Source organism: Cnephaeus nilssonii (genome assembly GCF_951640355.1).
Source record: "Cnephaeus nilssonii genome assembly, chromosome: 2".
Lineage (NCBI taxonomy): Eukaryota > Metazoa > Chordata > Mammalia > Chiroptera > Vespertilionidae > Cnephaeus > Cnephaeus nilssonii.
The window spans coordinates 15,500,827-15,513,604 of record NC_137073.1 but is presented as its reverse complement, the minus strand read 5'-3'; the positions used below and the strand labels follow the sequence as shown (position 1 = coordinate 15,513,604).

At 57.8% G+C, this 12,778-nt stretch overlaps 2 protein-coding genes across 5 annotated transcripts in view; both read right to left on the bottom strand.

Moving 5' to 3' along the window:
- Window positions 1-883: 883 nt before the first annotated feature.
- KREMEN2 (kringle containing transmembrane protein 2) lies at window positions 884-4,221 on the bottom strand (the record flags this gene model as incomplete). The annotated part of the gene is made up of 9 exons (XM_079800063.1): window positions 884-1,094; window positions 1,376-1,472; window positions 1,557-1,682; window positions 1,749-2,081; window positions 2,356-2,509; window positions 2,720-2,844; window positions 2,942-3,033; window positions 3,701-3,875; window positions 4,125-4,221. 9 exons carry the CDS (start codon window positions 4,219-4,221, stop codon window positions 884-886), a joined length of 1,410 nt encoding a protein of 469 aa, XP_079656189.1.
- A 3,652-nt stretch (window positions 4,222-7,873) lies between these two features.
- The window catches only part of FLYWCH1 (FLYWCH-type zinc finger 1), a 33,867-nt gene continuing 28,962 nt past the window's right edge, over window positions 7,874-12,778 (bottom strand). For all 4 annotated transcript variants that reach the window (XM_079781787.1, XM_079781790.1, XM_079781789.1 and 1 more), the window contains one exon: window positions 7,874-9,603. In XM_079781787.1, the coding sequence (XP_079637913.1) occupies window positions 9,591-9,603 (13 nt within the window). In that variant the 3' untranslated portion in view covers window positions 7,874-9,590. The remainder of the gene's footprint in view (window positions 9,604-12,778) is intronic.

The following is a 12,778-nucleotide window of genomic DNA, read 5'->3' as shown; positions in this document are numbered from 1 at the left end:
ACAGGCCTGGCTCCCCTGGAGCGCAGCAAGGCGCGCCGGGATGTCCAGGCCCCTGCGGGTGTTCCTGACATTCCAGGCGCCATCGGGAGAGGCCCTACCCTTTGGACAGTCTTCTTCGAGCTCAACAAAACTCACTCTCTATTACCGCCCACAATGTACACTTTCCGCCCGCCCAGACAGGCCGGAAATGGAGGGGAAGACAGAGGGCAAGTAGCCAGGGAAGAAAGGTCACTCCCTGCCTCGGTTCGTACTAAGGTGGGGCCCAGGAAGGCATTTCTTCTTCCGCTTAATCTGGCTCACAGCCTCACAGCCGGCCTTTCCCCCGCCCTTCTCCAGGACCCCGCCCACCCACCCTTCCGCCGGGGCGATTCCTCAGCCCTCTGCATTTCAGCTGGCGCCCAGAAACTGCGTGGAACGCCCTTAATTTGCATGGACTCACCCAACCCTTTGCTTCAGTGTCATCAAGATAATTTCCCACCCCTTAAGAATTTGCAGAGCCCTATACCAAAATAGGTTCTTTATTCAGAGTCTGTGTCTGGTCTTTTGACCACTTTTGTTGATCTCTCACATTTCACTTAGGGCAGCAGTCCAGGACTACCCCCCGAGGGGCTCCAAGACCCTGAAATCAGAGAGCTCCTTAGCAAGGTCTATGAGGAGGGGAGCCGATTCCTCTTGCCATTTGGCCTGGACCATCTGGACACCTAGAGTTAGGCCAAGTTCCCAATAATAGTACCAGATGCTTCTTGTCCGACATCTGACCTCCGAGAGATGAACAGAGGCAGAACTGCCCTTAAGAAAGTGGAAGGCCAAGGCAGAGTGCGGCATAGAGTCTCGGGTGTCCATCACACCGTTGGAGGATCCAGTGGACCCTGGGGGTCCTGAGTCAGAGAGCAGAGATGAGTGAACGCAGGGAACTCTGGCTGGAGGCGCTCAGGGGGCGGTAAGTCGAGGCTAGACCCTCAGCCTGGGAGTCCCCGGGAGGGCAGGGCAGTGCCACCCCTCCAGGACGGCGGTACCACACGGCCCAACTTCTCCCAGAGCCCTGGGAAGGCCTCACGGGCGGGGGCCCTTTCCCCGGAGCCAGTAGACAGCTCCTAGAGAGGGAGCAGACATCAGCCAGAGACCCAACCGGTCTCACCTCCAGCATCCTGCTTCGCCTGTGACCCCAGGCTCTATTTCCTGTGTAGACCCAAGGTCCCTCAAGAACCTAGGAGTTTCAGCTCCATTCCTCATCTGGGTCCCAGCTTCCCACCAGACCACCGTCCCCTCACCCCCCCTCCAGTCCCCCACCACGCGCCTGGGCACCGAGGCATCAAGCATCAGATGCCCGACTGCCCAGCTGGGTCACCCTCAGGCCCTGCCCCAGCGTGCGCACCGTCGGCGCAGCAGGCGTAGCAGCGACAGCAGTAGCAACAGCAGCAGCAACAGCAGCAGCAACACTGAGATGGCCATCACTGTCGAGAAGACCCGGGCTGTGGGCACACAGGTGCGGTGAGGACAGGGCTCCAAAGAGCGCTGCTTCCCAAACTCCCGCCCTCCTCAAGCTCCTGCCTCACCCCCCATTGTGGCCTCCGGAGCCCCAGGCCGGGGGCTGCAGCTCACGTTGGTCCCGTAGGGGAGCACCGCAGGGGTCTGGGCCGAGCCCTTGGGGAGCACCGGGTTCTCCGAAGCATCCGGCACGCCTGTGGAGAAGGGTGTGAGGCCGCGTGGCTGGGGGGCAGGCCCAGGGGGGATGGGCGGGGCCTCACCGCGGTAGGTGAGCGCGAAGCCCTGCGCGTGGCCACGCGCGTCGCTGCGGAAGGTGAGAAGCAGCGCGGCGGCGCGCAGGTGCAGCGTCCCGGTCGGCGGCGGGCGGGCGCCGTCGAAGGCGCGGAGCAGGCTGCCCGAGGCCGCGTCGCGCAGCTCCAGGCGGTCGCGCGGGTCTGCCAGCTCGAAGAGGCGGAAGGTGAGCTCCAGAGCCGCGCCCGGCGGGCCGAGCGCCCAGCTGCAGTTCTGGTCCGGCCCGTACTCATCCGGGAAGTCCGGGGAGTAGATGACGCCCTGAGGCGCCGTCCAGTTCCCCTGGCAGGAGCCCACCGACACTGCGGGCGGGGCCGGCGGTCAGAGCCCGGAGACCCTCGGGCCACGTCACGGGGCGGAGCTCTACGCCAAAGCCCCGCCCCTTCCCAGCCAGGCCCCGCCCCCAGGCTGACCCCGGGGGTCCTCGGGCCCCTTCCCTGTTTACTCGATCCCCTCCTCCAACCCGGCTCCGTCCCAGACCCCGCCCTCGGCCTAGTCCCCAGTTGAGGCCCCGCCCTCAGGCCCCGCCCCCAGCCCTCCCTCCCCACATTCCCCCCCATTTCGCCCACTCCCCACCTTCGTAGACTCCCAGGCGCCCATCGCCGCCGCACAGCTGGCCGGGGTGGCCGAAGCAGATCTGGTCACAGTCGGTGGCCGGCGCTGGGCGACCCCGCGCCAAGTCGCCCTCGGAGCCGCAGAAGCAGGCGTAGCCAGCCTCCACGCCCGCCAGCTGGGAGGCAGATGGGGTGACGCCAGGGGCAGGGCCAGGGCCTGGGGCGCGGGTGGGGTGGTGGGAGCAGGGCTCGGGCTGGGAAGTGGGAAGTGGACGGGAGGCCCAGAGAGGAGGACAGTATCAAGGTTTGGTGTCAGGGTCGGGAGTTGGTTTTGGTCCTGATTTAATCGAGGTCAGGGGCCGCCGGTCCGGGCCCGCGGGCAGTACCTGGTAGCCCTTCATGCGGCAGAAGCGGAGGCACACCTGCACCGTGAGCTTCGTCGAGGTGCCGCTGGGGCCGCTGAGGGCCGGGGGTGCTCCCGAGTCCACGAAGCAGCCCAGGTACCCGGGCACTGCGGAGGCAGGGGACCCGGCGCGGTCTGCCTGGTGCCCTCAGACGTGACCGGCCCCCAGGCGGCCCCTCACCCCGTGCCCGGCCGGGCCGCTCACTGTGGCAGGTGGGGATGTCGCAGTAGCGCCAGTAGATGCCCTCCTCCGTCTCGGCCACGTAGCACCACGGCTGCACGTCGCCGTCTGGGTTCCTGCGGGCGGGGGAGGGGGTCCAGATCCTGCTCCCCGCAAACCCCAAACTCCCCCCGCCTCCCGCCCCGTGGTACAGCAACTCCCGTCCTGCGTGTAGTCTTCCAAGTGGACGGCGGGCGGGAAGCTATTAAAGGGCCCCGAGGGCAGATGTCAGGTGTTCAGCTGAGGTCTGTGCCTTTGCAGTGTTCCCCCCGCCGCGCCGCGGGCCTCGGCCACTGCCTTCCCTGAGAACCCCGCTTTCAAGCAGAAGTGGTGACTTGTATCCGCAGAGACGCGTGCTCCCGCTCAGCTCGGTCCCTGCTGCTCCAGACAGCAGCTGTGTCTCTGACCCCAGGTCCCTCGGTCCCCGCTAGTGGGTGCCCGGCCCCTCCCTCCAGAGACTGCTTGCTGGCCCCGTGCACGCGGGCCCCTCAGTACCCAGGCCTGTGCAGAAGTGGGCACCAAGGCCGGACCCACGTCAGAAAATGTTTGGAGCGCCCAGCGCAGGCCAAGGCCGGTCCCCAAACCCTTCCGCTGGGCCGGTCCGACGGAGGCCTCCTCGCCCCCCTCCCCGCCCCCGGCCCTGCCTCAGGTCCACGCCCGAAAGAGTGGGCTCAGCCCCGCCCCCTAACAAGGCCCCGCCCACAGCAGGCCCCGCCCCCGACAGACCACGCCCCGCCCCCTCACCGGCAGAAGTTGTGCGCTCCCAGCCCCCAGCGGCCCTGGGGGTCCCGGGCGCTGCTGTAGCTGTGCTGCTGCGTCTGGTCCCAGAAGAGGCAGGGGCGGCCGGTCCCGCGCGGGCCCGTGTGGTTCTGGCGGCCGCGGTAGTCGGCGCCGTTCACCTGGAAGCACTCGGACAGGCCTGCACGGCGATGGCAGGGCCTTGGGAGGTTCGGAGCCTCGCCCCACATCCTGAGGGTCCCTCTCTCCCCACGGAGGCCACCTCCTGCCTGGCTCCGCAGCCAGCGCCCCTGGTGGCCCCGGGGCCCTGGGGCTGCTCAGCTGCCCCCGCCACCTGCTCTGACCCCTCCCCAGGCTCGGGACCCGGGTCCGGGCGGGGAGGCGAAGGAGGGAGTGTTGACCAAGGCCCAGTCATCTGGCCACGACTCACCTGGGCTGTGCAGGCTCCCCGCGGAGGCCCCGCGTGGCAACAGCGTGGGGAGGAAGAGGAGGAGGAGGAGGAGGCTCTGCGGGGCTCCTGTCCCCATCGCCCCCAACCTAGGGGAGGTCGCCCAGGCCTGCGTACGGCCTGTGCCACCCCCGGGGTCGCTTCGGGGTCTCCCAGGCGACCTGGGGGGAGGCGTTGTCCTCTGACCTTGAATCCTGGTCCCACTCTGGGCAGCACTCCCGTCTGGGGCGGGGAAATAGCTCCCGGGGGGGTTGCCTCCCAGGGTCTCTGCCCCTGGAGGCCTCTCTCTGCCCTGTCCCTCCTGGGGTCGCCCAGGGGACCTCTGGCCAGGGTTTCCCCGCCTCTGGCTCTGGGAGCGCAGGGTCCTGCCTCGGCCTCCACACCTTCCGCCTCCCGCTGCACCTCGCTCTCTGTTTCCCCAGCCCAGGGACCAACGCGCTGCTCCCGCCCCCCTCGTGTCCCTCCGCGGGTCCCTCCCTCCTGGGTCCCTCCCTCCTCCCCCCATCCCCGCGGCCGGGAAGCCCCGCCCGAGACTGGAGCGGAGACAGCAGGTCCGGACGCCTTCCTCACTTGCCCTGGGACCCTCGGCGTCCAGGAGCGCGCCCCTCCCCCTTCCCCTCCCCCTCCCCCTCCCCCCTCCCCTCCCCTCCCCTCCCCCCCCTCTCAGGGTGAGTGCAGGTTCCAGTGGGAGTGTGTGGAGGCGGACCCTAAGGGGGGGGGGGGTACAGGACCCTCTCCCGGGCCGCACGCCCCGGGACACCCGCTCACAAGCCCCCTTAAATGAGATGCACGCCCTCCTCCCACTCAGTCACCAGTCACTGGTCAGACACACGCGTACCCGCTTTCAGATCCTCGCGCCCTTCGCTTCCCCGGGCCCCACGCCTCCGGCCTGACCCTGACGGAGGAGTGCCGCTCCCTGCCCGGCACCCTCCAGACAGGCGGGAATGGTGGACACTCAGCCCTGGACAGGCAGGGGCAGCTGGTGTCTGGGGAAGAAGGCAGCTGCGCCCCGTCCCAGCCTGTCCCTCTCTCTCCTCCCCCTTCTTCGCCTAAGACCCCCCAGCCCAGGCTCGCCGGAGCCATCGCAGCGCGATGGAATTCCCCAGCTGTACCCCCTGCCCCCGGCGAGGGAGGGGGAGGTTAACAGGCCCGGGCAGGCGTGGGGGGAAATTCCCCGCCCCCTCCCCCTGGGCCCAACTCCTCTGAGTTCTCTGATCTCCCAGCGCCGCCCGCCGGCTGCCCCCAGGGCTTGGGGGGTGGCCAGCGCAGGTGCGTTGGAGGGTGAGGGAGGGGACAGGGAGGAGATGGGTGGTGGCTGGAGGCTCAGAACGGATCCGTCCCTCCCAGAACCCTAGCCCCTCAGTCTAGCCACCCAGCCCCTCACCGGGTCCACACCAGGCTATCCATCCTGGGAGGACCTGTCTCCACTAGGTGAGTAGCCCCCCCCCGCAAGATGGGGGGCGCAGGGAAGATTCTAGAAAGGCCAAGATGCAGCTGTCTGTGATGAGACAGGAGAAGACCTCACAGTTAGTGCCTCCCACGCAGGCTCTTGGGCGGGTGGGTGGGGTGGCACACAGGGAGCATTCAGAGGAGGAGGGCTTGCCGAGGGGCAAGGCTGGCACGGGAGCCGGGTCAGCAGCCAGGCTGGCCAGGGCTCGCCTCCTAGTTTCAGGCACTTGACTAGGAGTTTGGTAACTGGTGACTTGGTAGCCAGCCACCCGTGGCCTGGGTCCTCTCCTCCTTCCTGCCTGTGAGCACCGTCACTGCAAAGGCTCGGTGGCATCACGGGGAGCATCCCAGGGCCGCCAGCCTGGGCCAGGGTGATGGGGGTGCACTCAGAGCCTCCCACCTACTGTCACAGCCTGAGTGAGTGTGGGATGGGACAGCCAGGTGCCCATGTGAAGAATGGGGCCCAGTGGGGGATTAGAGGAACTGGTCCCTTCCCTGAAGGGAGCTTGGACCAAGAGAGACTGTCCATTTGGTCCACAGCTCTTCCATCGCCCACTCCACTCCCTCCTGCCTCAGTCTCCTGCAAAGGGTGGGTGGGATGAGAGGAAGGGGGTGCTCAGTTCCAGGACTCAGGCTCTGAGAGGAGGCTCACGGACCCTCCAACGAAGGAAGGTCAGGGCCCTTGACCCTGCTGAGGGGACCCACAGACCGGGCAATTAAACAACAGAAATTGATTGTTTCACAGTCTGGAGGCTAGAAGTCTTCTGAGAGCTGTGAGGGAGAACCTGTTCCATTCCTCGGGACTGGCTTTGGTGGTTTGCTGGCTATCGTTGCTGTTCCTGGGCTCTCAGAAGCATCAATAACCCTGATCTCTGCCTTCATCTTCACATGGCATTCTTGCTGTGTGCACGTCTGTGCCCAAATTTCCCCTTTTATAAGGATGCCACTCATTGGATTAGGGCTCTTACTACTCCAGGATGACCTCATCTTAACTAATTACAACTGCTACGACCTAATGGCTGAGTTGTATGGTATGTAGACTATCTATCTATCTATCTATCTATCTATCTATCTATCTGAAAGCCTAAGTGACCGAGCGACCAAATAACTGGTCGCTATGACGTGCACTGACCACCAGGGGGCAGACGCTCAATGCAGGAGCTGCCCCCTGGCGGTCAGTACACTCCCACCGTGGGAGCGCCGCTCAGCTGACCTTCGGGTGCCAGGCGCTGGGTGGCAGCTGCAGTGGGGCCTGGATGAGCGGGAGCGGCATAGCGCCCAGCCGGGGCTCGGGCTTCTCAACGGCCACCTGCCACTTTCGGCACTACTACATCCTTCGGGGGATGTTGGACTGCTGGTTTCTGCCTATCCCCACAGGGCCTGGCCTGCGGGGATAGGGCCTACACCAGCAGTCCGACATCCCCTGAGGGGTCCGGATTGCAAGAGGGTGCAGGCCAGGCTGAGGGGCCCCATGGGTACATGAATCTGTACACTGGGCCTCTAGTATTTCAATAAAGCTTTTACTAAAAAAAAAGAACTAGGCAGGATGGCACTGGTGGACACAACTGATGGGACATTTAGGGACAGGCAGGATCATGTCAAGGATGGCTCTGGGTTCTACTTGTGTCCTGGGGCCTTCAGGTGAGGAGGACAACAGGTAGACACTCCCTTTTGCTGCCTGCCTCTGGTGCTCACCGGACACCCAGGGCCAGAGCCCTGGAGGCAGCAGGACACACAGGTTTGGTTGCAGAAAGGAGGGCCAAGCTGGTGCTGCAGACCGACAAACCATGAACCTTGAAAGTGGTTGAGGTCCAGTTTCCAGAACACTAACCTCCAGGCTTATAGGTTGGGTGGAGGGGCAGAGAATCCCTTGAGGGAGACTGGGAGGGAATGCAGGGATGGGGTGGTGAGCCCAGAGGAGGGATCAAGGAGGAGGTGGTCAGTGCCAGAGGGCGAGCTGAGAAGCATCTGCTGACTTTAGTGAAAAGGAGGTCCTTAGCTCCACCCCACAGAAGTCTTCCTGACAGAGGACATGGGGACAGGAGGCTGGGCTGGGGCCAGAAGGGGGAGTGTGGTTATGAGAAACATTTCTATGATGCTCACCTTACAACCTTGGGGACAGCGACTGTCCTACAGCCAGCCACTGCTCCCCACTTTTAAAATTTGAGTTCCTTGTTGATAATTTCACTAATCCTCGTGAACTTTATTTTAAATTTTATAATTGAGACGTCGATGTGGACTGTCATGCAAAGGGGCACAGAGACACCACCCACACCACATGGTGCAGCCATAATGGAATAAGGTTTATTGGCGGAAACTAGCAGCAGAGTGGGAGAGGGAGGAAAAGCACAATGCCTCTGAGATGCCGCTGTCTGCAGAGGGGACACCAGCTTCCAAGAGAGGGGTCCGCCCTATGCACTTGGCTCTGTGACAGCGATGGAGCAAGGGACATCTCTGTGGCTTCAGAGCCATGGAGGAAGTGGACTTAGAAGACACTTCTGGAGTTCAGTAGCTAAGTGGCCATGGGGCCACCCAAGGTGATGGGACTGTGCAAATTTATGTCCATCTGGCATCCTTAGTCTGAGCAACATGGACCATCCATCTGTCCTCTGAGGTCAAAGCAGGTGTGGCGACGAGTAAGGGTGTACTGGCTCCATCAATGTGAACGTCCAGGAGGAGAGGCCTGCATCCTCTTTAGATTCTTCTCACACTGCACCCCAGCTTCTGGGTGCAGAGAGCCCAGCCAAGGTGACAGCTGTGGGGCTTAGGACTAGGGAAGGCGCAGACCCCACTGGAGGCACAGTGCAGGCGCTGCAGGTGGCAATGGCTGTGGCTCAGTGCTTCTCACCAGGCACCTCAGGCCTGTGTGAGGTGCCGGCCAAACTCCATTTTCCGACCGTGTGCCACTGAGATACGTGGAGTGCGTGGCTTTGATGGCCTCTGTTGTTGCAAAGGGGATGTGGATATACACACCAGCTCTACATGGTGAGTTATTAAATAAGGTTTATTGAGGGAAATGAACAGGCAGAGGGACAGTGGGGGACACTGAGATGTCACTGTCCCATGGCTGGGTGGCGGGCTCCATGGCCAGCTCCCTCTGCAATTAGAGGATGAGGGCCAGGAGCCTTGCTGCCAAAGACAAGTCCTTATTAGCCAGCAGCAGCCCCTGCTTCCCCTGGACCTGCTAGGCCCGCTCTCTGCCGTGACCAGGCTGGAGAAAGCGATGCACCCTCCGCCATCCAGCTCTGCCTCTCCTCCTGCCCCAGATGAATGTGGGTGCCCCAGGGCACCGCGGCCTCACCAGACGGAGTCTGCTCCATGCTGACTTCCCGTGGACATCCGGGCTGGCTCCCACGGCCAGAAACGACCCCTGCCATGGGGATCATGGACATTGGGTTTAGACTGGAAAACAGTGAGGGAAAGAAGTCTGACAGTGTGTAGTGGGGCCTCTGGTTTGGCCGCTCTGTAACTGTGAGGGATGGCTGCGCTCCAGCAGCAGGTGGCCACGGCGCACCAAGGCCCACGTGGCACCTGCCCAGAAAACACCTGAGTGGCTGGAGCTCGGCAGGGCAGTTCAGCTAAGCTCCAAAAATCAAGAAGTTCCCCAAACGTGCCCTGGCCAAAGCAGGGCCACACCCAACTAGAAAGTCCTTGGCAAAGTCTCGCGCTCTGAAAACAGATGGGTGTTTGTGGCTCGGGGCGGCAGAGCAGGGAAGACTTTGTAAAAAGATGCTTCTTCAGATCTTTGGGAGGCCAGGCCTCCCCACATCACGCACACCTTCAGGCTGCCAGCTCTGGCACTCTTCTCGCCTGCATGAAGACACCATCAGAGTGTTCCTCCTGGGAGGCCTCTTGAGGAGTGTGATGGCTGTTGATGCTTTGAAAGAGTGAAAAAGAGCTTTTTTCCAGCAGCAGCTAATTTGGTGGGAAATGCCAGGGTCCTGTATAGACATGGAGCATCCTTGATGCTGGCGACACCGGTGGGAAAGGAGACTGGCCTCACTGAGACTCGCTGTTGGGTTTATGTGATTACAAAGAAACACATGTTCATTATAAAAACCCAAACATTGCAGAAACAGATAACATAGAAAGTTAAGGATTCCTGTAATACTTTTCCTTAGAGAAAAACCACCAACTAGACCATTTTTATACACACATATATGCACACATCATATCAATTCCTTTAAAACATGAGATTGCTCCATTGCCATAAAACTTGGGAATCCCCGGCTTTCCACACTAGCGTGTCCTGGGAGGAAACACCAACATGCCTAAGAAGTCCCGTGTCCTGCTCTGGAGTCTCTGGGCCTTTTCAAGGTTCTGTCAGGAAAGACAGTTTTCCTCTGTTACTGCGATAGTTTTAGAAAATGTTTGCAAATTCCTTGATATTCCTCACTCCCAGTGGAAGAGCGTGATTCCTTTCCCTTGGGTGTGGTGACTGACTTCTAATGAACAGAGTAAAGCAAGAGTGACGGGATGTGACACTGGTCATAAAGCCACTGTGGCTTCCTTCCTTCCGTTTTTTTTTTTTAAAGGAAAACAGCCCGCCTAGCTGGTTTGGCTCAGTGGATAGAGTGTCGGCCTGCGGACCAAAAAGTCCAGGGTTCAATTCCAGTCAAGGGCACATGCACAGGTTGCAGGCTCGATCCCCAGCAGGGCGTGCAGGAGGCAGCCAATCAATGGTTCTCTCTCATTATTGATGTTTCTTCTAACTCTCCCTCTCCCTTCCTCTCTGAAGTCAATAAAAATATTAAATAAATAAATAATAAATAAAAATAAAGGAAAGTAGCCTATTGGAAATATAATTGACTGGTCAAATTTGTATTTATTTATGTTATTGATTTCGAGAGAGAGAGAAGAAGGGGGGGGTGGTAGAAAGATTTATTTGTTGTTCCACTTATTTATGCATTCATTGATTGATTCTTGTATGTATGTGCCCTGACTGGGGATCAAACCCGCAACCTTGGCGTATCAGGACAATGCTCTATCCAACTGAGCTACTCAGCCAGGGCTTCCTTTTTTCTTTTCTTCTTCTTTTTTTTTTTTAAGTGACCTAGCAGTTTTGGCTTTTTAAAATATGTTGTTTATTTTTTTAAAAAAATTGATTGCAAAGAGAGGGAGAGGGAGAGAGAGATAGAAACATCAATGATGAGAGAGAATCATCGATTGGCTGCCTCCTGCATGCCCCCTACTAGGGATGGAGCCTGCAACCAGGGCATGTGCCTTGATTGGGAATGGAACCATGACCTCCTGGTTCATAAGTTGATGCTCAACCACTGAGCCACACCAGCTGGGCTCTTTTTTTTTTTTTCCAAACAGCTTTATTAAGTTATAATCACATACCATATAGTTCACCCATTTTAAGTACAGAATCTGACAGTTTTAGCATATTCACAGAGTTGTGCAGCCTTTATCATAATTATTTTAGGACATTTTCACTACCCCAAAGTCCTCTCCCTCCACTTCTATTTTTGGGGAGAGTTTGTGAAGGATTGGTGTTAATTCTTTGAATGTTTGGTTTTTTTTTTACATTATTATTTTTTGTTGATTTTTTAGAGAGGAAGGGAAAGTGGAACATCCATCAGCGTCCTGGGCTGCCTCCTGCATGCCCAGCCCAGGGACAGCCCAGCAGGGACAGCCCAGCCCGTGCCCTGGCGGGGAACTGACCCAGCAGCCTTTTGGTGCACAGGACGACTGGCCAGGGCTTTAACTGTTTTTATTTATTTATTTAAGGCAATATTATTTTATTTCTTAAAATATGTTTTTATTTTAGAGAAAGGGAGAGGAAGAGAGAAACAACCCCTCCGCAAGTCCACAACCCCGACATGTGCCCTGACCAGGAACGGAACTGGCATGGGACAATGGTCAACCAACTGAGCCACACTGGCCGGCGCTCTTTAAATGTTTTTAGAAGTCACCAATGAAGTCATTCATCTGAGTCTGGGCTTTTCTTTTCTTTTCTTTTTTTAAAAAAATATATTTTATTGCTTTTTTTACAGAGAGGAAGGGAGAGGGACAGAGAGTTAGAAACATCGATGAGAGAGAGACATCGATCAGCTGCCTCCTGCACACCCCACAATGGGGATGTGCCCGCAACCAAGGTACATGCCCTTGACCGGAATCGAACCTGGGACCCCTCAGTCCGCAGGCCGACGCTCTATCCACTGAGCCAAACCGGTTTCGGCTGGGCTTTTCTTTATGGGAAGTTTTAAAATGACTAATTCATTCTCTTATTATAGGCCTATTTAGATTTCCTTGAGTCAGTTTTGATAGCTTGTCTTTATAGGAATTTTTTTCATTTTATCTGTTATCTAATTGGTTGGCATGCCATCATTCATAGTATTTCCTTAAAATCCTTTTTCTTTGAGATAGATAGTAATGTCCCACCTTTCATTCATAATTTTAAGAATTTGAATTTTCTCTACCTTTAAAAAATATTTTTGGGTCAATTTAAATAAAGGTTGTCAATTTTGTTGATCCTTTCAAAGAACCAAGTTTTGATTAGTTAATTTTTTCTTCTCTATTTAATTTCTATTCTTATCTTTTTTTTTAAATATCTTATTGATTTTTTACACAGAGGAAGAGAGAGGGATAGAGAGCTAGAAACATCAGAGAGAAACATCGACCAGCTGCCTCCTGCACACCCCCTACCGGGGATGTGCCCGCAACCAAGGTACATGCCCTTGACCGGAATCGAACCTGGGACCTTCCAGTCCGCAAGCCGACGCTCTATCCACTGAGCCAAACCGGTTTCGGCGTCTATTCTTATCTTTATTATTTCCTTCTATTTTCTTTAGTTTACTTTGTTCTTTTTTGTTTTTTAATATATTTTTATTGATTTCAGAGAGGAAGGGAGAGGGAGAGAGAGATAGAAACATCAATGATGAGAGAGAATCATCGATCCTGCATGCCCCACACTGGGGATGGAGCCCGTAACCGGGGCACGTGCCCTGATCACGAATCAAACTGTGACCTCCTGGTTTGTAGGTTGATGCTCAACCACTGACTGACCCATGCTGGCCAGGCTACTTTGTTCTTTTTCTAGTGTTTTAACATGTAAGTTTAAGTTATAGAGTTGAGACTTTCCTTTTTTAATATAAGTTTTATAGCTATAAATTTCCCTCTAAGCATTGCTTGGTTGTATCCCATAAGTTTTGGTGTGCTGTGTCTACATTTTGTTAATTTCT